We start from the raw sequence: 21,490 nt of genomic DNA, 5'->3' as shown, positions 1-21,490 counted from the left end.
ATCAGGGTGGTATATTTGTTGTAATCATTGATCTTACATTGATGCATTTTACCCAAAGTCCAAGGTTTACATTAGAGTTTGCAGTTGGTATGGTACATTCCGTGGGTTTGGATGAATATATAATGGCATATGTGCACCATTACAGTATCATACTCTTGAATAGTTTCCCTTCCTAAAAATCTTGTTCTCTACCTATTCATCTTTCTGTTCCCAAATCTCTGGCAATCTCTGACTTTTTTTTTGTAAAATAATTTTTTAATGTTTTTACATTTATTCATATGTGTATACATTGTTTGGGCCATCTCTCCCCCCTTCTCCTATACTCCCCCCCAGGTACAACCTGTTATCCCCTTTTGTTCTCCAATTTTGTTGATGAGAAAACATAAGAGACAATAAGAAAGACACAGCATTTTTGCTAGTTTGAGGTAATGATAGCTATACAGAGACATTCCTAGTATTGCTTCCATGCACATGTGTATTACAACCACTGACTTTTTTACTGTCTCCATAGTTTTGCCTTTTCCAGAATTTTACATCATTGGAATCATTTCATGTTGGTTTCTTTCACTTAGTACTATGCATTTAAATTTCTTCCATGTCTTTTCATGTCTTCACAGCTCTTTTTTTTTTTAAGGGGGGGTTCCATTTGTATTGGTTTGTTTATTTTCTTAAGTTTTGAGAGGGCTTTATACATCCTGGATTAAAGTAATTTGTCACATACAGAATTTGCAAATACTGTGTTCTCTTCTGTAACTTCTATTCATTCTTTGTCTTTTGTAGAACAAAAGTTTTTCTTTTTGATGAAGCCCACTTTATAAATTTTTGTTTTGCTTTATTTCTGCCTAACCCAAGGTTACAAAGATTCTTTCTCATTTTTTTCTACCAGTTTTATGGTGTTTAGTGTTATATTTAGGTCTATGATCCATTTTAAGTTAGTTTTTAAATAAAGTCTGTAATAGGGATTTAGATTCCTTTTTTTCTTCACATGAATATCTAATTGTCCAGCATAGATGTTAAAAAGACCTATCTTTTCTCCACTGAATTGACTTTAAACTTTGAATTGACCATATTTATGTAGCTCTTTTTCTGAGTTCACTATTCTGTTCCATTCACCTATATGACTGTCCAGCCAATAGGGCACTGTTTTCATGAATGTAACTTCATAGGAAGTCTTGAATTCAGGTGCTCTGAATTTAGTTTTGTCCTTTTTCTTTAGAGTTGTTTTGTTTATTCTATTTCTATTCTTGTCAGTATGTACACAAACACCTCTTAGGGTTTTGAGTGAGGTTGAATTGAATAAATCAATTTGGGAATAATTGAAACCTTAAAAATACTGAATTTTCCAATCCATGAATGTAGAAAATATATGTATGTAGTTTCATTTTTAAAAAAAAGATTATTTCTTTCATTGTTTCATAGTTTTTAACTTAGAGACCCTATACATGTTTCAGTTGTAAACCAAATATTTCATGTTTTGGGGGTGCTTATATAATAGTACTTTTTACTTTCCTGATTTCCATTTGTTCCTGTATGATATATCTGCAGGATTTTGTTTTGTTTGTTCTTGGTTTGGTTTGGGTTTGGCTCAGAACTAAACTTAGTTTTAGAGCTTTTATGTGGTTAGTTGTCTGTGGGTGGGAGCTTTTTCATTTTCTCTTTCTCAATCTAAGCCTTTAACCTTCTTTTCTTGCTTTATTGGCCTAGCTAGAACTTTCACTCTGATGCTGAATACATATGGTAAGAACAAACTTTTAAAAGATCTTGTTTCAATCTTAGGGGAGAAGCATTCACAGTAAGTTCTTTTCTATTGCTAGTTTGCTAAGAGCTTTTTTGTTTGTTTGTTTAATGACAGGATGTTGAACTTTGTCAAATGCTTTTACCTGCATTTATCGAGATGATTATATGGATTTTCTTCCTTAGTCTGTTAATATGATTAGACTAATTTTTGAATATTGAACTAGCCTTGCATTCCTGAGATATGCCCTATGTGATTGTGGTGTATTTACCTTTTTTGATACTGCTTAATTAGATGTGCTAATAGTTTTTGAAGAATTTTTTTTTCACCACAATGTTATAGTTATTTGTAATACTGGCCTCATAAAATAAGGTTGGGCACATTGACTCCTATTTTCTAGAAGATACTGCGTAGAATTGGTATTATTTCTTTCTTAAATATTTGGTAGACTTTTCCTGGAAAACATCTAGACCTGTGTTCTTATAGAAATTTTCAACTGAAAATTAATTTCTTTAATATATGACTTCCGGTTATTTTTTCCTAAGTGAGCTTTGGAAATTCATTCTTTCAAGAAATTTTTCCATTTTATTTCAGTTGTAGAATTTATGGTCCTAAAATTGTTCATAGTAGTCCATCGTGAGTCTTATAACACCTGCAGCTATTATATTATAATAATATACATAATTTCATTGTAGACCTTATAATACCTCTAAGATCTGTAATAGTGTACCTTCTTTTATTCCTGATCCTGGTAGCTTGTGTCTTCTCTTTTCCTCAGTCAATTTGGTTAGCTTTATTGATTTTATTGATCATTTTTAAAGAACAACTTTCAATTTTATTCACTTTTTTCCCCTGTCTGTTTTCTTTCTCATTGGTATCTGATACTTTAGTTGTTTTCTTCAGATTTGGTTTCTCGTTCTCCTTTATTTTAAGGTGGATATTTGCATTTTTGATTTGAACCTTTTCTTAATAAGTGTTTAACGCTATAAATATCCTTCTAAACACCTTTTTGCCTGTATACCACAAATTTTAATACATTTTCATTTTCATTCAGTACATAATAGTTTCTGATTTCCCTTGTGACTGACTTATTTGTAAGTATTAGAAGTGTATTTATGTTCGAGATATTTGGGGGTGCTCCTGATCTTTTTATTACTTGATTTGTAAGTTAATTCTATTATGTCAGAGTGTACTTTGATTTCCAGTCTATTAAATGTGTCAAGTTTGTTTTATAGACCAGAATATATAGACTCTCTTAGTGATTATTTTTGAGAATTTTTAAATTGTAAGTTTATGTTTATCTGTTTTCTTCTGCTAATGTGAGGTAATATGTTCCAAAAATACCAGCTTGGTTAAGTTGGCTGTTAGTATTGTTCAGGTATTTGCTAATTGTCCACTTGTTACTGAGAAAAGCATATTGAAGTCTCCAGATATAACTGTAGTTTTGTCTGGTTTTTCTTTTCAGTTCTACTCACTTTGTTTCATGTATTTAAAAATAGCCTTTTTTAAGCACAGCATACTCATTTAGGAGTATTTATATCTTTTGGGAGGAAATTTATTATTATGCAATGTCCCCTTGTTCTCAAGTCTATATTGTGTAATACTAGTATATACACTTCAGCTTTATTTTGTACTGTTCTTGTGGTATGTTTGTTTTCATCCTTTTATTTTTAATCTACTATCATATTTATAGTGGATTTCTTATACACAGTATAAAGTTGGTTCTTGGTTTTTAATTTTATTTGATTACCTCTTTTAATTGGTATGTTTAGACCACTTAGACTTTATAAGATGATCAATGTGGTTGAATTTAGGTTTCCCATTTAATTATTTATTTTCTGTTTATCCCTTCCCTCTGTTTCTGGTTCCCTGTCTCCTACTCTCTTGGATTATTTACACATTTTCAAGTATTTCATTTTTATTTAATTTAACTTCTGTTGAACTTTGTATCTTGTAGCATTTTGGAAGTGATATTTACCATAAGCGTACCTCAGTTTTGATAGTCTACTTTGAGTTAACATTTTACTGTGTTAAGTGGGATGTTGAAACTAACAATCTTACAGATCCCTTTACTTTCCCTCTTTTGTGTTGTAGTTGTTAGGGGCATTACATGTATATGCATTTAAAACTTCATAAGACAGTGTTTAAATTTTTGTTTTTAAGATTCATACTTATATTCAGAGATCTTAACAAGGCAAAAATAGTCTGATTTACTCATATTTATCATTTCTGTTTCTCTTCCCTTATTCCTGAAGTTCCATCTTTGCTTCTTCTTTAGTCTGAAGAACTTCATTTAGCATTTATTCTGGAATAGATCTTTGGACAATAAATACTGTATATTTTCCCTAATCTAAGAATGTCCTTATATCACCATCATTCAGTGACATTTTCACTGATAATAGAATTTTGGGTTTACACCTCAGTTTCTTTTAACACTTTTAAGATAACATTCCTTTGTATTCTGTCCTCTATGGTTTCCAGTGAGAAATCTGTAATTGTTTGAGTTACTGTTCTATTTGAGGTATTTTATTTTCCATTTCTCAAGATGTTTTTTTTTATCTTTGCTTTTTAGTGGCTTAATTATGGCATATTTGTGCATGGTTTTCTTTGAGATTACCCTTTTTAAGATTAAGATTCTGGGATCTGTAAGTTGATAGCATTCTCTAAATTTGAGAACCAGTCATTATTCATAATGTTTTTTATTTCTCATCTTCTTCTAGGAATCCAGTAATACAAAATGTTAATAAACCTTTTGATATTTCCCCACCTGTTTTTAAGGCTCTGTTTAATGTCATCTAGATATTTTTCTGTAATAACAGATGAGATCATTTCCATATTCAAGTTCACTGACTTTTCCCTTTGTCATGTTCATTCTGGTATTGATCCCATGCAGTACATTTTTTTTCTTTCACATACTGTTTTTGTTTTTGTTTTTGTTTTACTTTTAATTCTAAAGAATTCTTTTTAATAGTTTGTGTTTTACTTCTGAAAACTGCCTTTTTATTCTTTTCACTAGTGTTTACCTTCACCTCATGAAATGCTTTTAATAGTCACTATAAAATCTCTGGTAATTTTAACATCTTGTTCATCTTCTTGGCATCTGTTGATTTTTCTCTTGAGAATAAGTCACATTTTCCTGTTTCTTTGTAAGCCAAGTAATTTTAGACCCTGGACATTTTTGAATATTGTATTATGAAAGTCAGAGTTCTGTTAAAATCCTCTGAGATTGAAAAAAAATATGATGGCTAAAAACAAGCAATCAACCAGAGTGGTAGATTCAAACCATAACTTGTTTTGCTGTGTTTGGGTGATGGTTTCAATGTCATCTTTCAAAGTCTTGGCTATGCTGCCTTAGTTTTTGTCTCCTGCACATGAACTGTGACAGGACTTGAGAAATTCCCTATCTCCGTTGCTGGATTGGGGTTCCCTTTTCCAAGTCTTTACAATAGGTAAATGAGGTTATTCTTAAGTTTTGGCTGCATCTGCTCTCAACAAAGTTCCCTTAATGGGGTTAATCTTATGTCAAAGCCAAGAGGAAAAAAAAGAAGGGAGAAAGTAACAGAAAATCACACCACATGGGTTATTTCTTCAAATTTCATTTCCCCTCCCTCGTCTGCTTGCTCTTGTTTATTTCTCAGAATCTTTGGATTATTGATTTTTGTTTTTCATCAGAGTTTTTAGTTATAATCATTGGAAGAGAGAGAGGCTGTGGTGGGCTTATTCTGTCTTGACTGACCATGTTTCGTGTTCATTGGCAATAAAATATAGGAATGTCAATTGTAATTATCTGTAGCTCAGATAGGTTGTGGCCATTTTTACTTCAATTTTTATCAACATAAAGTAAAACAGCAGATGCTGTAAATATGAAAGACTGTAAAGCATTTCTTTTGAACAAATAAAATATAACAATGTTCATTCCTACCTTTCTTATTAACTTTGGTAACACAAATTGATTAAAACACACATACACAAGTACCTTTCCAAAGAAAAGTTTTTTTGAACAGTTTTAGAGTACTACTATCATCTTGTTTTAAAATTAGCAAAATAAAAGTTGAATTTTTAAAACTTGTGAAATATTTGGTTGAGTTAATTCCTTTCAACAATGTAGAAAGGAGTAATAAAATTACTATTTTAAGTATTCAAACTATGAGTTATTCATTCTAAATTCATTATTGATTTTCCTTTGAAAAATTAGTGAAATTTTGATTAATATTTACTCATAGATAGACCTACATTTAGTGATTTCATAATGTAAGGATTATTTCCTGGTTAAATTGTTTAGGAAAGTATGTTTAAGTGAATTTTATTTAATTAATTTATTGATTTTAATTTTATTAGCATATATTGTACAAAAGTGGATTTAATTATGTATGACATTTTCATAAATGCATATAACATAATTTTGTCATTACCTGTCATAGACCAATATATTTTAACAGTTTCTTAATAAGATTTGAGATTCTACTGTAATTTATTGATATGGCATCAAATAAAAAATTCACAGTTATTATTATTTTTTGAGACATGGTCTCATTGTGTAGCCCAGTTTGGCCTCAAACTTCCAATCCTCCTGCTTCTGCTGGGGTTGCAGGTGTGCACCACCATGCCTGCCTTTAAATTTTATTTTTAAAAGATCTATTTTACTGACTTTTTTTACTCAGAACTATTTGTACTCCATTGATATATATGTGTATTTATGGTATACAATATATAGCGATACTAATGAATGAACATAATATAGTTTCACATTCTTATAAGGAGACTAGGAAATGATTAGTATTCATTGTATGCCTTTATTTATTACAAAAAGATAATCTTACAAAGTAAATTAACTTTTCTGCAGAACCATTTCAGATGGTGTAATTGCAGTATCCATGTATAGAATCTGTTTTTAAGTTGAATCTTATAGTTCAATTTATTAAATTTTTAGGAAGGTGATTATAATTATTATTTGTGAAAATTATTTCATCTTTATATATAGCAATATTTGGATCTTTGGTTAAATTCCATATTAGATTTGTGGCTTACATTGGAAGAATTGAGTTGTAAAAATGGCAGATTTGAATCAATCTTGAAGTGATTTAGAATTTATCTTTAGGTGTTAGCATTAGTGTTAACTTTTTTCTCCCCTTTTAGGTGCTTTGTGGATGTGTATAGTTTTAAATCCCCACTGCAAGTTGGAGCAGAAGGCCAGTTGGCTAAAACAGCTGAAAAAATGGAACAGTGTTGATGTCTGTCCATGGGAAGATGGAAATCATGGCAGCGAATTGCCCAACTTAACCAATGCTCTGCCTCAGGGTGCAAATGCCAGCCAAGGTGAGTCCCTAGTAATGTTCTGCTCAATTTGTATCTATGTCTTTATAGCATATGTGTTTATAATGATAGCTTACAATTTAGGTGGGGAAATGGTTTTTTCCCACTTCAAAACTTGCTGTAACTCAAGGATTTTTGGTTGTGATATGTGCATGTGTTTTAATTGTAACTGAGAGTTTTGTATGCTTTTTTAAAGATAGATATAATACTTTACATATACTAGCATGTGTTAAAATGGTCCATTAATAATTTCATTTGGATTTTCTTTTTTAAATTAAAAATTATGGAGTAGGGTGGTAACATATTACTTTGTAAAACAAATATTGAGACTTGAGGAGCTATGTGTTTTTATCCCTGTTAGTCAATTCATACTGAGCTGCTGTGTAATTAGTAAAACTTCTTTTAGGATATAGCAAGGAAACATTTATGACTAAACTGAGGGGCATGGGAGGCTATTGGCATTTGGACTGGGAAATTTTTTCATTAATAAGGATTGCCTAGCTTACTTGTCCTCACCTACTATAGGCTAATTGTACCCTTCAGTCTCTGAGACAACCAAAAAAATGCTCCCACATGTTTCCAGAAGAACCTCTGTCTTATCATTTCTGTCCTCTTTTTTTATCAGCCTCTACTTTTCTGTTGGATTCATCCATTCCACTCAATCTCCCCGATCTTAAGTCTTTCTTGGCCTCATTTCCTTCTCTTTCTGCTGCAGAATTTTCTCTTTCAGAACCAAATTCTGAACTAGTTAACTCTTGCAAATAAGTTTCATTCACTAATTCATAACACTACTTATGCATGATTTTGTGCCTCCTTTTGGGGAGTGGAGGAAAACTAGAGCAAAATTAATTTAAAGTCATTTTAGAAACAAAGTAGAAATTAAATGACACTAAAAGGATCCAAAATCAAGTTGATATCATTCATTCTCTGTGTATTGGCCATGTAAGGAGTTGGTCTTAGTAAAAAGAGCTGTACAGTGTGCTCAGTTTGAATATGAGGTTAGCAGAATGTTTTCAGCCTCTACAAAGTATGAAGATGATATATATTTGTCTGTGTATTCCTACAAAGGGACTTGTTCAATCAAACAGAAGTTTTAGGACTTGGGAAAGAGGACTGTCTGGCTCTGCTTTGTCTTCAGATACTTGCCTTGGGAATTCAGTATTTGAAATCCATCCTATCTTTATCGCTCATGATGATTTTATTTAATAACATCAAAGAAAATAAATGTATCCCTCATAAGCCTTTTTTTTTTCCTAGATACTCAGGATTTTCAAGTTTAACTGTTCCAACGTTTATTCTCTTCATTGCTAGGGAAGGGTTTGCTAATATCTACATAGGCAATATTTTTAATCTCCTATTTTTATCCTTTGAGGCTTTCTGTATTTCATTTCCTGCTGCTTTTTCGGGACTACCACTCTGGTATCTTACACTTTTTATTTTCTATTTATTATGTTATCCTTGTTTAAATACAAATATTCTACAGGCCTTAGAAAGCTGGTAAGAAGTGATTCAGCCTCCAGATACCACAGTTCATTTCTCTTATGGTTTGGGCTGGGTAGTATAAAGTTAGGTTCTAATTTCCAAAGTCAGTAATTCATGGCTACCGTGCCTAACGGCACCAGGTTTTTAGAAGAACACCCACAGCCTCCTGAGGCTGTCAGAAAAGATTATCCCTTCAGAGTTTGCTGGTATTCATACTGGCTATACCCCTGCATTGCTCTCCCCTCTAGGGGAGAACCTACTGGGACCCCAAAATCCAGTAGCCAGCCCATTGCAACTGGACTCTATTCAGCCAGACCATTTGCAGCATTTCATGCATTTGCACATTAGAGTGAGTGGTGAAGGACTTATGAGACCATGCCTCTGCTGGGGTAATTTGTTGGAATTTAACAATATTAAAAATCTATGCACTTTGCATAGATTTTTTTTAACATAACAAATGGCAGCTAGTTTTTTATCTTTAATATTTTGTAAAAAGCTATGAATTTCCTCCTTTTTACTTTTCTAAAATTTCCAAGTTCAATGCTGCATATACTTTATTTAAAAAATTCTTACAAATTGTGTATTTATCATTCAAAAAATTTGATCAATATAGTGTATTTCTCTTTTTTTCATTCTTACTACAAAAATTGAATAACTAAGCATCCAAGATAAAAATCGACCATGATTTCAATACTTAATTAAGCCAGGTTTTCAGTTGTACTTTTTTTGCAGGGGAGAGGCAATACTAGAGTTTGAACTCAGGGCCTTCCACTTGCTAGACAGCTGCTCTGCTTCTTGAGCCAACGCCCCCAGCTCTTTGTTATTTTTCAGATACAGTCTCATGCTTTTTGCCTGTGGCTGGCCTGGACCCTGATAATTCTACCTAGACCTCCCACATAGCTGGCATTACAAGTAATGTGTCACTGTGTTTAGTTCTTTTGTTGAGATGGTGTCTTGCTAACTTTTTTGCCTGGACTGGCATTGAACCATGATCCTCCCAATCTTGCCCTTCTGAGTAGCTGAGATTATAGATTTGAGCCACTATGCCTACCCTCTCAATTATACAACTTTTTAATCCTTATATTTTTACATAATTTTTATGTTTCTTATGTTACGGTAGGACTTTATAGCCTTAATTTTCAACACATAGAACTTACTCATTCTTTTAGTACATGCAGAATTCTGAGTTACTGTTTTAAAGGGCATTTTTTAGTTATAAATTGTATTTCTATTATTTGAGCTAAACAAAATGAGTGAAATAACAAAAGCCACTTAAAATACTTATGTGAGACCTGGACTTTAGGACATTTGATTTATTGTGAGAGGTTATGGAGTGAGTTTTTTTCCTGAGTATGGGCATATTTATTCTGCTCAATAAAAGGCCCTCATAAATTCAAAAGGCAATTAAAGGTAGGTCCCACCCTTTCCATTTTGCAGTGTATACATCTGTTTACTGCTAATAAGGATTCTAGTCAGGGTCCATAACAGGTCCATCATTATTTGTGCCTTTTACTTGTCATCCATGTGTTTTGATATGTCTGCCATTCATGTATGGATAGCTAAGTTGACCTGAGACCAGACCAGAGTAATATCTCTGTTAAAGACTTGTTAAAAGGTTTTCAAAACACCTGATACAGTGGAATTTGTAGGAAGGGTGTCTGTTTTGATCCTGCCTACCATTACCTGGCAGTGTGACCTAGCAAGTCACTTTACTTCCCATGCTGTTCAGTTCCAGCAAAATAGTCTGAACTAGATGAATTCTCTAATCTCCTCTTCCAGTTGTTATTTAATGTTTGTGTTGTCTTCTGTACTCAGCTAAAGGGTTAGAGATAGGAAGGAGAAACCTTATCATTAAGGAAGCTCCAGATTTTGCTTCTTAAAATCTAATCTCAGAACAGTGAGGCTATGTTAAGTACACATAAATGAAAACAGTTCATTACTCTGATTTTCAAAGGAGGCCTGTTAAGTTTTGTTCCATGGTTGGAGGTAAGTCTGGAGTAGAGACCCAAGGGGTGGGAGTGCAGATAGATTCTAGGAATTGAACAATCCCAGGAGATGAGGTGAGAATATCCTTTATTCCCCAAACATTTCTTTTCTTTGTCAGGTCCTGAACTTGAGTCCTCTTCGGAGTATATGCTTCTCCTTTTGTGATGCCCCGGCACACATTATGCTGGGGACATCACACCAGTCATGGAACCTGCCCAGGAGTCAGGAGGCAGCCTGTAGGGGCAAGGTAAGTGCTGGTTTGTTTTGTAGCTATGTTGTGTGGCTTTGTGAAATGTTAAACATATGCATTTATGCCCTTTGGGATATAAAGTGGCATTTAATCATTATATCCCAAGAAGCATAATAGTTTTAATTGTGCAAAACCGCACAATATAGTTAAAAAATACAACCAAAAGCACAACCCTTATGCATATTTTTAAGGCTGACTGCATCTTCCTGAAAGGTTCCATGGCTGGTGTCGCATCTCTTGCATAGTGTTTGTGAGAGCTGTTGATTCCCATCGGGCGCAGCCCACCACAGCACCTCAGCAGTGGGGAGCAGTGAGTTTTCATGTGAATTTTTGCCGAGTGCCTCTTTTGAGTGTATTTGGCATGGAAACTAGACTTGACAGTTCTTTTTGCAGGATGCCTTTAACCTGAGCTTTAATGGCTGCAGAATGTTTGTGTTTGGTAAAACAAGCGAGTGAGTGTTGGCTCTTTGGGCTGACTGCCTCCTAGCATTTAGGATGTAAGACTATTCATTCACCCGTCACCCTTCTTGGGGTTGTAGGACAGTGTGTGTGGTTGTGTTCATGAACATCTGGCTACAGAATGGTATGGCTGATTTATTCACATGTGAATAATACCTGACATGGCTTTCTGAATTGTGGAAAAAACAGATTCATCGAACAGGCCACATCGGACAGTGTTCACACGAGCCATCGAGGCATGTGATCTCCACTGGCAAGATAGCCACTTGCAGCACATTATCAGCAGTGACCTGTACACCAACTACTGTTACCATGACGACACTGAAAACTCCCTCTTTGACTCCCGCGGGTGGCCCCTCTGGCATGGTAAGTGGCCAAACCGGAAAGACATTTCCATGACTTACTTCTTTGTTTAGTTTCTATAGCATTATGGAAGTGGGAGGTAGAGAATTGAGGGATTCAATGGGAGATGGATGAATGCTTGGCAATGGGAGCTGAGTTTTTCATTCAAATGCATGTACAGAAATGGTTCCTTGTGTCTTTTTTAAAGTATTTTGGGAGAAGCATCTTAATATTAAATCATTTTTATAGATTTATCTGACAGTGGCAACTTTGCCTCCTTGGTTTTCTGTTTAGAACATGTTCCTACAGCCTGCGCAAGAGTGGATGCATTACGTTCTCATGGGTACCCCAGAGAAGCACTGAGACTAGCAATAGCCATTGTTAACACGTTACGACGACAGCAACAGAAACAGTTGGAAATGTTCCGGACTCAGAAAAAAGGTGAATGTGAAGGAGTTTGTTTCCATTGGAGTGGGATTTTCCATAACATAACTAGGTTTTTATGTTCTGCTGGGAGAGATGGTTTTAAAACTAGAGCCAAGAAATAGCTTTCTCTCCACTTTTAAAAATACTTGATAACTGGTCAGTAAGAAATTTTAAGTCTTTTTTTTTTTCCTGGTTGAATATTGTAAGAAAAGATTTTTATAAAAATCTCATATAATTTTGAAACATTTTTATTAGTTTTTAATAGTTGTACAGGGAGTTTCATTGTAACATTTCCATATATGCATATAATATACCCTGGTTTGGCTCATCCCTTTTAGATAACTTTAAGAAGGATATTCTTTTATTGTTTGAGTAATTAGTATGTCTGGATCATCTAAGATGAAAGTCAAATAACTTATTTGTATAAGTGTACTTTAATTCTAACAGTAAGGATTCTAGGGATAGACTGCCTATGCCTGAATCCCAGCAATAGATGTAGGCCAGGCAACTTTAGGCAATGACTTGAGTTCTTTATGATTTAGATCCCTCTTCTGAGGGTGGGAGCACAAGACCCCCAGTTCAAACCCCAGAACTGCCAAAAAAAAGTAGACCACTCTTTGTTAGAATAGGGCTCAGTAGAGGACCTATCTCTTAGAGATACTGAGATCAAAGTAGTTAATTTCCATGAAATACTTAACACAAGGCCTGTCATAATGTGTAAGCACTCATAAACTTGTAGTTGCAATAATTTATACATCAGGACATGTTATTTATTTAAAATAACCAGAACAGAATTTCTGGATTTTTCAAGAACTGTAAATGACATTTGACAAGTCTTTAAATGACAGGATACATTTGACTTCTTTTTATCTCAGTTTATTAGTCTTTTAAATTTTGAATAAGCACCATAATAGTAATCACAAAGGCTGATACTATATCACGAAGGCCCTGATCCAATAATGAAGTGTATATGCCTTGTCTACATCTTGTTCCTTACATAGATATAAATTTTATTTTTGTGTCTCTTTGGTTAGTTTGTTTTGTTTTTACTCTGGAATTTAATTTTTTACTAAGAATAATTGCACTTACTGTTGCACTTTTTTTCTTGATTATGTTTTTATTTTTAGTCCTTTGGTGATTATACACACACCTTCAATACAACCAAATTATTAAAAGTTGTTGAAATAGGCAGGAAGTTGGAGCAAGTGTTTGTCACTTTTAATGTCCTCTTTACTGGAAGTATTATGAATGTTAACTATAGCACTGTCATTTATGAGGTGAAAAACTTTCAGAGTTATATTTTAAACCAAAGAAAGGGAAGTTCAAATGGGATTGGAATGTAAATAGCCTTGGTATGTGATTACATTGTTCAGTTCTTCATGTTCTTCACATCATCACTGGTATTTGTGAGATGCATTGCTAGACCCTGTAGAAAACTTTTCTGAAATCCTTCTTCCCCTAAACACACACACAGATTTTGACCAAAGAATAGTATAAAGGGTAGCATTCAGGCACATTTTATAATGTAAAAAGAACTATCTCATGATGATCATCTGATTTTTTAAAAATATATCACAAATTTTGTTAAGAAATGTTGGTTTTTAAAATTTGTTTGATTAAAATGTGGTACCTAAGAAATACAAAGTATAAAAATGTTACTTCATTTAGGTAAGTTAGAATGCATGTTAAGACTAGACTACTATGATTATCTTTTACTTCCTATGGCCCAAGTCCAGGCCATTCTTCAGATCCATTTCTCTTTTACCCTACAACAAAAGAAAACTTATTTTTGACTCTTGTTAAGTATTACTAGGGTTGTATCTCTATACTTATAACTTTCTCTGATTCTTTGTTATTGTTTGTCCATATTTAAGACCACATTTTTCATAGCTGTGTTAAGTCCAAAGTGCCACAGCAGTTACTTATTCACGGATCAAGATTAGTAAATGTAATGTCTCAACATTTTCATTACTAGTTAGCGTGATTTGTTAGCTTGATTCTGCAGGGAAAAACTATCCTCCCACTTGTGATTTATTTCTTCCATTGCCTCAGTTTCTATCACTTGATAATAGATTCGTTAGTATATCCATAATACTTCCTTTAGACATACTTATACACACACACACACACTCTCACACACTCCTCCCCCCCTTTTTTAACCAAACATACATATTTGGCTATTCCCAAGAGTACTCATGGTTTTTGTTCATGCTAGTTGTGTCTATGAAAGCCAATGGCAGAAACCAAAGGAAAGGATTTTTCCAAGGAACCTAGCACCAAACTTAGTAAATTTTGCCTATCATGCCAAGCCATTTTTCATCTTTATATACTGATAGTAATTCAAAACAAGAGAACTTCTAAAGAAGTGTTGAATTCATGGTGTGACTCTTTGGCTATATATGTTAATTTTTCTATATTTTTTCTTACACATATAGATTTTGTTATATTTTCTTTAAGAAGGAGCTACTATTATTATTTTAGGGAATGCTTAGATACAAGAATTCTACAACAATAGAATATGTCTTAAATACTTACAGCTTTTTTTCTGAGTACTCCATAATATAACTTGAAAGTTCTAACATTCTGTGAAGAAAACTAAAATATGTTTCTTCCAAATATATGTTATCTTCTGCTGTTGTTCATCTCTTATAGCCAAAGTCCTCTCTTAAATGACTTAAAGATCTATAGTAAAGAAGATTGCTAAAAAGTGATAGGAAGCCAATTTAGTCCAAGACTAGCCCATGCTATAGTTGCTCTCAAGTCCTTACTTTAGGTGACTCAGTGAGTGCTGACTCATAGAGGTGGCTTCATTATATGGTTGCACAGTTATCCAGCGGAATTCATTTTTTCCTCATACAGTATGACTTAATAGTGTGAATAGTAATGTGAGGTCATTATGTTAAACATGTGAATTAAGTAGATGTTTGGGAACTATCCAGGGAATTTAATAACATTTATTCTGATTTACAGATGAACCTCTGGAACTCAAAATAGTTCAGTGAGTTGGGGATTATGTACCTTTGGATCAGTTTATTTTAATTAAAGGGACATTTCTATCTGAATTCATTACTAACTTGTCGGGACGCTGCTATTAAGTGGTAGAGCCTGCCCTACCCCTACTTTTCTCCCTTCTGCTCCACATCTCCCAATTCCTTTCTTCACACAGAGCTGCCCCATAAAAGTATAACCTCAATAACCAATCTGGAAGGCTGGGTTGGACATCCACTAGACCCTGTGGGTACTCTGTTCAGTAGCCTCATGGAAGCCTGCCACAATGATGATGAAAACTTCTCTGGGTTCTCAGATTTTACAGGTAAAGCTTTTCAGATTTGTCTGGTGCCATTTGTCTTTGATTTTCTGTACAGTATGTTTTATGAAGCCACATAGTTAACAGTTTATATGATTAGCAAGAGAGCTAAGAAATGGATACTTTCCTGCTTTTCAGGACCAGTGATTCTGCATCTAAGAGTTTATCTGCATTTTTGACTATTTCTCAACATAAAGATAAAAAATGAAGGATGTACATCATAGCATTTAGAAATTTTAGTTTCATTGCTTTTTTTAGTGTGTCTTTACATTAAAAGTGACATGATTTTTTTAAAGGAATATTAAATGCCATTTAAATCTGTTTACATCACAATTCCTTTCAAGTGGTGTTTAGAGATTTCTCTTTGGCCCCTTGAAAATTCAGAATCATCCCTCCAAAAACTGCCTAAGGGTAGTGGGTGTGACAAGCAAGGGACTAAGAATTGTCTCCTTTTTACTTCCATGGCTGGGTGAAATCAGGAGGCTAATTATTTTGTCCATCATAATTTCCCTTGGGGTGGTTATCTCCATGGATTCAGTGTGGCTCAGACTCTGCCAGGAGGATAAAAGGTGTGAGTCTGAATTCACTTTTCCTGAGAGTTGGATGATTGAAACTTGTTACAATTTCTAATAGAGGCACCTTAACAGAGACAAGAGAATGCTCAAAGAATTGTTCCTCTGGTGATAACTGATGATTCTTGAACAAAAAGAACTTTGAAATTGAGTTGTCTATGTTATGTTCTCTAATGTTTTCATTATAAATTTCAACATGATAATTACAGTATATAAACTTTTTAATGCTTTTCTTAAAAAATTAGTAACTATTATAATCATGTAATTTTAAAGCTAACCTTTTTTATTAGCATATATTAATTATACAAAAAAATTAATTATGACTTTCATAGCATGTAATTTTACTTTTGTTTAAAATCTTTTTTCACTCTTAGGGATTCTTAGTATCATACTTTCTTGGATTTATAGTTTTCTTTGGTGACTCATTTTCAATGATAAAGAGTATTTCTAACATTCCATCCCAGAAAACATGTACATTTAATCACTCATAGTCACTTTTAAAAAGATATTGGAAGACTATCACTTTAACCTATGAATTGTTTTCTGGCTTTTTTGGAATTAAGTCAGGAATTCATTTTTTAGTAGTAGTTGGAGCAAATGTTTATACCTGTTAAAATTCCTGCGAAAGTTGTTTAATTCTGATTTCTTTTATGACATTTTACAGAAAATATGGGACAGTGCAAGTCTCTGGAATACCAGCATCTCCCTGCACACAAGTTCTTAGAAGAAGGAGAATCCTATGTGACACTGGCTGTGGAAGTAGCTCTGATAGGTCTGGGGCAGCAGCGCATCATGCCTGATGGGCTGTACACACAAGAGAAAGTTTGCCGGAACGAGGAACAGCTCATTTCTAAGCTTCAGGAAATTGAATTGGATGACACACTGGTGAAAATTTTTCGCAAGCAAGCAGTCTTCCTATTAGAAGGTAGCTTGATAAGGTTTTCCACTTATTTAGCTAGTTTGTGATAGGTGTTAATCTTTATGTTAGAATACTGTGCAAGTGCGTTTAATATGGTAGTTGTCCTGATTGACATGATCACCAAATTAAAAATACAGATGTTCAGATTTGTATCATTTGACGTAGGTTGTCATGTAGGATAGCCTGTTAGAAAATCCACCCCATTTAATGCAACTGCCTTTGTAAAGGACTGTTTTTATTTAGGCTGTACATTCCTGAGATAAACACAGTTTTGATATTTAGTGTGTTATGTTTAGTAGTCATCTTTCTATTTGCTTGATCAGTTAAATAATAAAGTAGTAATTGGTTGGCATTCCTGCAGATTATTTACTATCATATACACATTCTATAAAGAACTAAAGGCTACAGGAGTGAATTTCTACTTTCTCCTAATTGTTTCACAGGATTTATTAGGCATAGATTTACCAAGAAAAAAGATTCATCAAATCTCTAAGGCAAAGTCTTAATTTTCTTCTTTTTATAGGGTTGAGACTTAAAGGACCTAACAAATTTTGACTGGCACCATTTTTCAAAATATGATGTCTTCATTTTATATCCCAAACAGTTATATGTAAGGAAGGTCTTTAAAGAAAATAGCATTTTAAAACCTTTGATTTGCCTAAAGCTAAAGATCTATTTGAAAGAAAATATTTTCTTCAGCTATATTATACATTTATATGTCTTAGAAATACATCTTAAAAGGGAAAATGTTCTTAAGGTAAACGTTCTTAATAGCATGCTTCATTTTGGTTAAAAGTTCCTAATTTTTTGAAGTACCCTACTATAGTTTTATTTTTTTTCTAAAGATAAAAACCCATGTTGTTAAATTTTAAGAATGCTCCTGATCATTTAATTACTCTTTCAGTTTCCTTCTGTATAATTCCTTTTGATACCTAAGCAATATCATTAGCCACTAACATCCTTTTAATGCTCTGTCATTGACTACACTGAGTTGCTTTCCATTGTCCTGAAGCTCAGGAAGAGGGTGTGGAATGTGATTTTCAAAGTTGATAATATGTACTATCTTCTTATAATTTTCTTTTTAAAATATGTCTCCATGCTCACTAGTCAATTAATTTTTCTTAACTTTGTCTTAGCCTTTGATTAGTCTACCCACATCAGACATGTTTATGAGAATTGTGCCTGAAAAGGAGTCCTGTTAACTCATCCTTGCCTCTGCCCTTTCCCTGGCCCTGCACAGCCCACCAAGAATGGGTTGGTCAGAACAAAAGGCAGTCCAAGGGGGGAATCAAGGGACCATTTCTAAACTCCAAAAGATAAGAACTTCGTAAGTGAACTGACTGCACTGAGACATGAAGTTCCCTACACGTTTATGCTCTTTGCAAATTTCAGAAGTAAATTAGTTAGCAGGCATGGATATCTGAAAAGAGGGAGCAGTAACCCTGAATTATTGCTGAGTGTTAATCTCCTCTAGCCACAGAATTGGATGAATCAGTTGATGTACTAGGAAAGTACTTTTGGGGAAACTTAGTACCAAATGTCGGATTTTTACTATTCAGTACCCCTGAGTTCATGGATTATACTAATTATTTATCCACAAATAATTCTGTGATATCTGACTGAATGTTTTTCTTGTTGGGAGATGTTAATGAAATGTTGATTATGCATTCTGGCTTTCCCTGAATAGTACAAAAAGAAAACCTGGTAGTTTAAAGAGCAACCTGAAAGAAAATGGAAGAGAAATAAAGAATATGGATAATCTGCAAATTTGATACAATTAGTCCTTAAGTAAATAGAGTTAGGATCTTAGCCAACTCTTGCTGCTGTAACAAAATACAGTAGCCTGGGTGGCTTAAACAACAGAAAGGTATTTCTCACCTTTTAGAAACTAAAATCCAAGGTCAAGGGCTATGCTACTGGCCTGAAGGCAGTCACCTTCTCCCTCTATCTTCACATGACAGAGAGAAAATAGAGCAAGCTTTCTGGTATCTCTTCTTACAAAGGCACTCATTCAGTTGGATTAGTGCCCTGCTCTTTTGACCTCATTTAAATGTAATTACTTTCATAAAGTCTCTAAATACGGACACAATGGGGTTTGGGACTTCAACATATGAGTTGGGGAAATGCATATACATTAGTCCATCACACTTAGTAACTTAAGCATATAGCTTGCTACGTGAATGAAAAATGTAAATACAAATGCTATATCAACTTTTGAAGAACAATTAAAACTTTTTTTAATTTTTTAAAAGAAAAGAAAAAGATTAATGGATTTGATAAAATTAGAAATTTAGGGTGGATTTTAGTTTGTTTAGGTGAAAAAAAAAGTTGTTTTATATTATTTTTCAAAGTACTTAAATAGTAATTAAAAAATACTAACCAAAAAATTGAGTTACAGAATAACTTCCAAGTGGTCTAGAATATATCATATTCTTACCTAATACTCAGTTCAGTAATTCCTCTCAGCATTTCTTCTAAACTGTATTTCTTGCATTCTTAACTCTTCGCCAGACTGCTTTTTCTTATGGAAAGTAAATGTATTATGTCCTCTAGAGCAGTAGTGTCATGGTTCATAGTTCTAGAAATCTTGAAACGGATGTTACCCAAAGATGACATGGAAACTTAATTTATTAAACATTTTACAGTAACTAAACCTTACAGAACCTAGGTACAAAGTGGTTGAATTAAGTAACCACTGTGGTTTCCTTTCAAATTTTATTTTAAAAGTCTTTGTTTCCTTCTCAGAGCAGCATTCACACAGGAGAAGTCAGCCCTGCCACTATACCTGTCAGAATTTGCTAAGAAATTAATTTTGACAGCTCAAATGTAATTTTGCCTTTAAAATTGGCCTTCCAGAGACCAAAGGGTAGTAGATTTCAGTTATTTTAATGTTTTTCTTTTGTCTTTTGTCTGGGTAATTTGTCATTATTCACTTTGTGGGATTAATATCTCCTTCTGCTTATTAGAAGCAATGTGTATAAAGTCTTTATGTCGAGAGTGATGGTTCAGAGTCCTCCCACATCTCTTGTTTTCTGGAAAGCTGGCATATCTGTGGACTTAAGTTTCCATAAGGGATAGGTTCTGTAGTTAAGTAGTCATCTGTACATTTACATACGTGGATGCTCAATTGTCACACATTGAGAAAGGATGTTCCTCATCTTCAACCAGGGTTTCATGTTTTGGAGGACTTGTTTCTCTGAACACCTGTATTGTAAGTGGGTTGTGCCCCTTACTTAGCTCAGTGGTTCTCATTGTAGCTGTGGAACAGTTGGGAGAATTGTTCATGAAATGAAGTCTGTACAGGATACTATATAAAACCTGTAGAATCTTTTTGACAAAAATTTTATTCCTTTCTACTATTACGTAGTTAAATTCTTAACTAGATTGGCTTATGTATACCATAACTTTACATTAAAAATTTAAATATACCTTATAAGAATTAAGTATTAGTTCATTTTTTAAGAATGTCAAACGTATATATTCTCTTCCCACAGCCGGACCATATAGTGGTTTAGGCGAAATAATCCATCGGGAGAGCGTTCCAATGCACACATTTGCCAAGTATCTCTTCACCTCTCTCCTACCTCATGATGCTGAATTGGCATACAAAATTGCACTGAGAGCAATGCGGTACGTATTCACAGCCCAGCTGGGCAGAGGCAATCCAAATTCCCCACTGGGAGAAATGGCTGTTAACTGACTTCGCATTCATACATGTTTTGCAGGAAGCAGAAAAGCAAAAGATACTATTTTATTTATGCTTCCTGGATCATGGAGGTGATTGGTTTGTTGAGTTGTTTTGATCTTGTTTTAAAGTAGGGAAAGAACTGTTTTCCTTAACTACCATTATATCAAGCCCATCCTGGCTTTTCCCTACTTTTTATTAAAGGTAGAATTTGAGAATTGAGTACAATTTAATCAGAAGACAGCCTTCCTGAATAGATTGTTTTGAAAGAATTAGGTTTTCAAAATCTTGATAAATGATAAATAAGTTTGCCTGAATGTAATAATTGAGGAAGACCTTCATACCCATTGTAATTCCATGTTCCACCACCAGTGAAAATAGGCTCCTGTATCACCAGGACATTTGTAATCAATAGGAAGCCAAGAAAAAATGAATGTGTGTCTGATGTTGAAGGAAACCTTGTTGGGGATCCTCCAGGGTCTACTTACCTTGTCTGACTACTTCCATCTCCTCAATTCCTCCTTTCTACTTATAACAACTAGAATACGTTTGTTCTCTGCCATTTACTCTCTCATTCTCACATTCCCTTTTAAAGTTAATTCACCAAGTTTTTTTGTGAATTTGTTCAAGGTGAATACTTTTCAATTAACTTAAGATTATATTTTTAAATCTTGTATGTATCCAAACTGTAAGAACCTAAAAGGCATATGTGCCTTTTAAAAAATAAATTGACCTTTTCTTCTTTTCCTTTTTTAAAAATTGGTAAAAACACTCTTAAGTTTCTAGTGGAAAGTAAAGATTAGACACTATTATAGTTAACTAAAGACAAGCCCTGGGTAGATCTAAAAGTTTAAGTATCATGAGGAATAGTTTGATTCCATCAGAAGGTTTTCATTTGTAATCAATGTAAGACTCAAAAACAAATCCTTGCCTAAAAACCATCAGTGTTCCCAGAGTTAATGTTTTTAAAATATCGAGTGTAGCCCATATTTGTCTTCTATTTATATAGTGATG

General features: G+C 33.7%; 1 protein-coding gene across 1 annotated transcript in view; it reads left to right on the top strand.

Annotated features, from left to right (window-relative positions):
* The window catches only part of Zswim6 (zinc finger SWIM-type containing 6), a 191,178-nt gene that overhangs the window by 160,497 nt on the left and 9,191 nt on the right, over window positions 1–21,490 (top strand). Inside the window, exons 5-10 of the mRNA XM_074077432.1 lie at window positions 6,872–7,051; window positions 11,415–11,591; window positions 11,862–12,008; window positions 15,160–15,306; window positions 16,537–16,797; window positions 20,286–20,421. Of these exons, the coding sequence (XP_073933533.1) occupies window positions 6,872–7,051; window positions 11,415–11,591; window positions 11,862–12,008; window positions 15,160–15,306; window positions 16,537–16,797; window positions 20,286–20,421 (1,048 nt within the window). The remainder of the gene's footprint in view (window positions 1–6,871; window positions 7,052–11,414; window positions 11,592–11,861; window positions 12,009–15,159; window positions 15,307–16,536; window positions 16,798–20,285; window positions 20,422–21,490) is intronic.

The sequence above is a fragment of the Castor canadensis genome, chromosome 6, assembly GCF_047511655.1.
Source record: "Castor canadensis chromosome 6, mCasCan1.hap1v2, whole genome shotgun sequence".
NCBI classification, from domain to species: Eukaryota; Metazoa; Chordata; class Mammalia; order Rodentia; family Castoridae; genus Castor; species Castor canadensis.
This window is presented reverse-complemented; position numbering and strand designations above follow the sequence as displayed.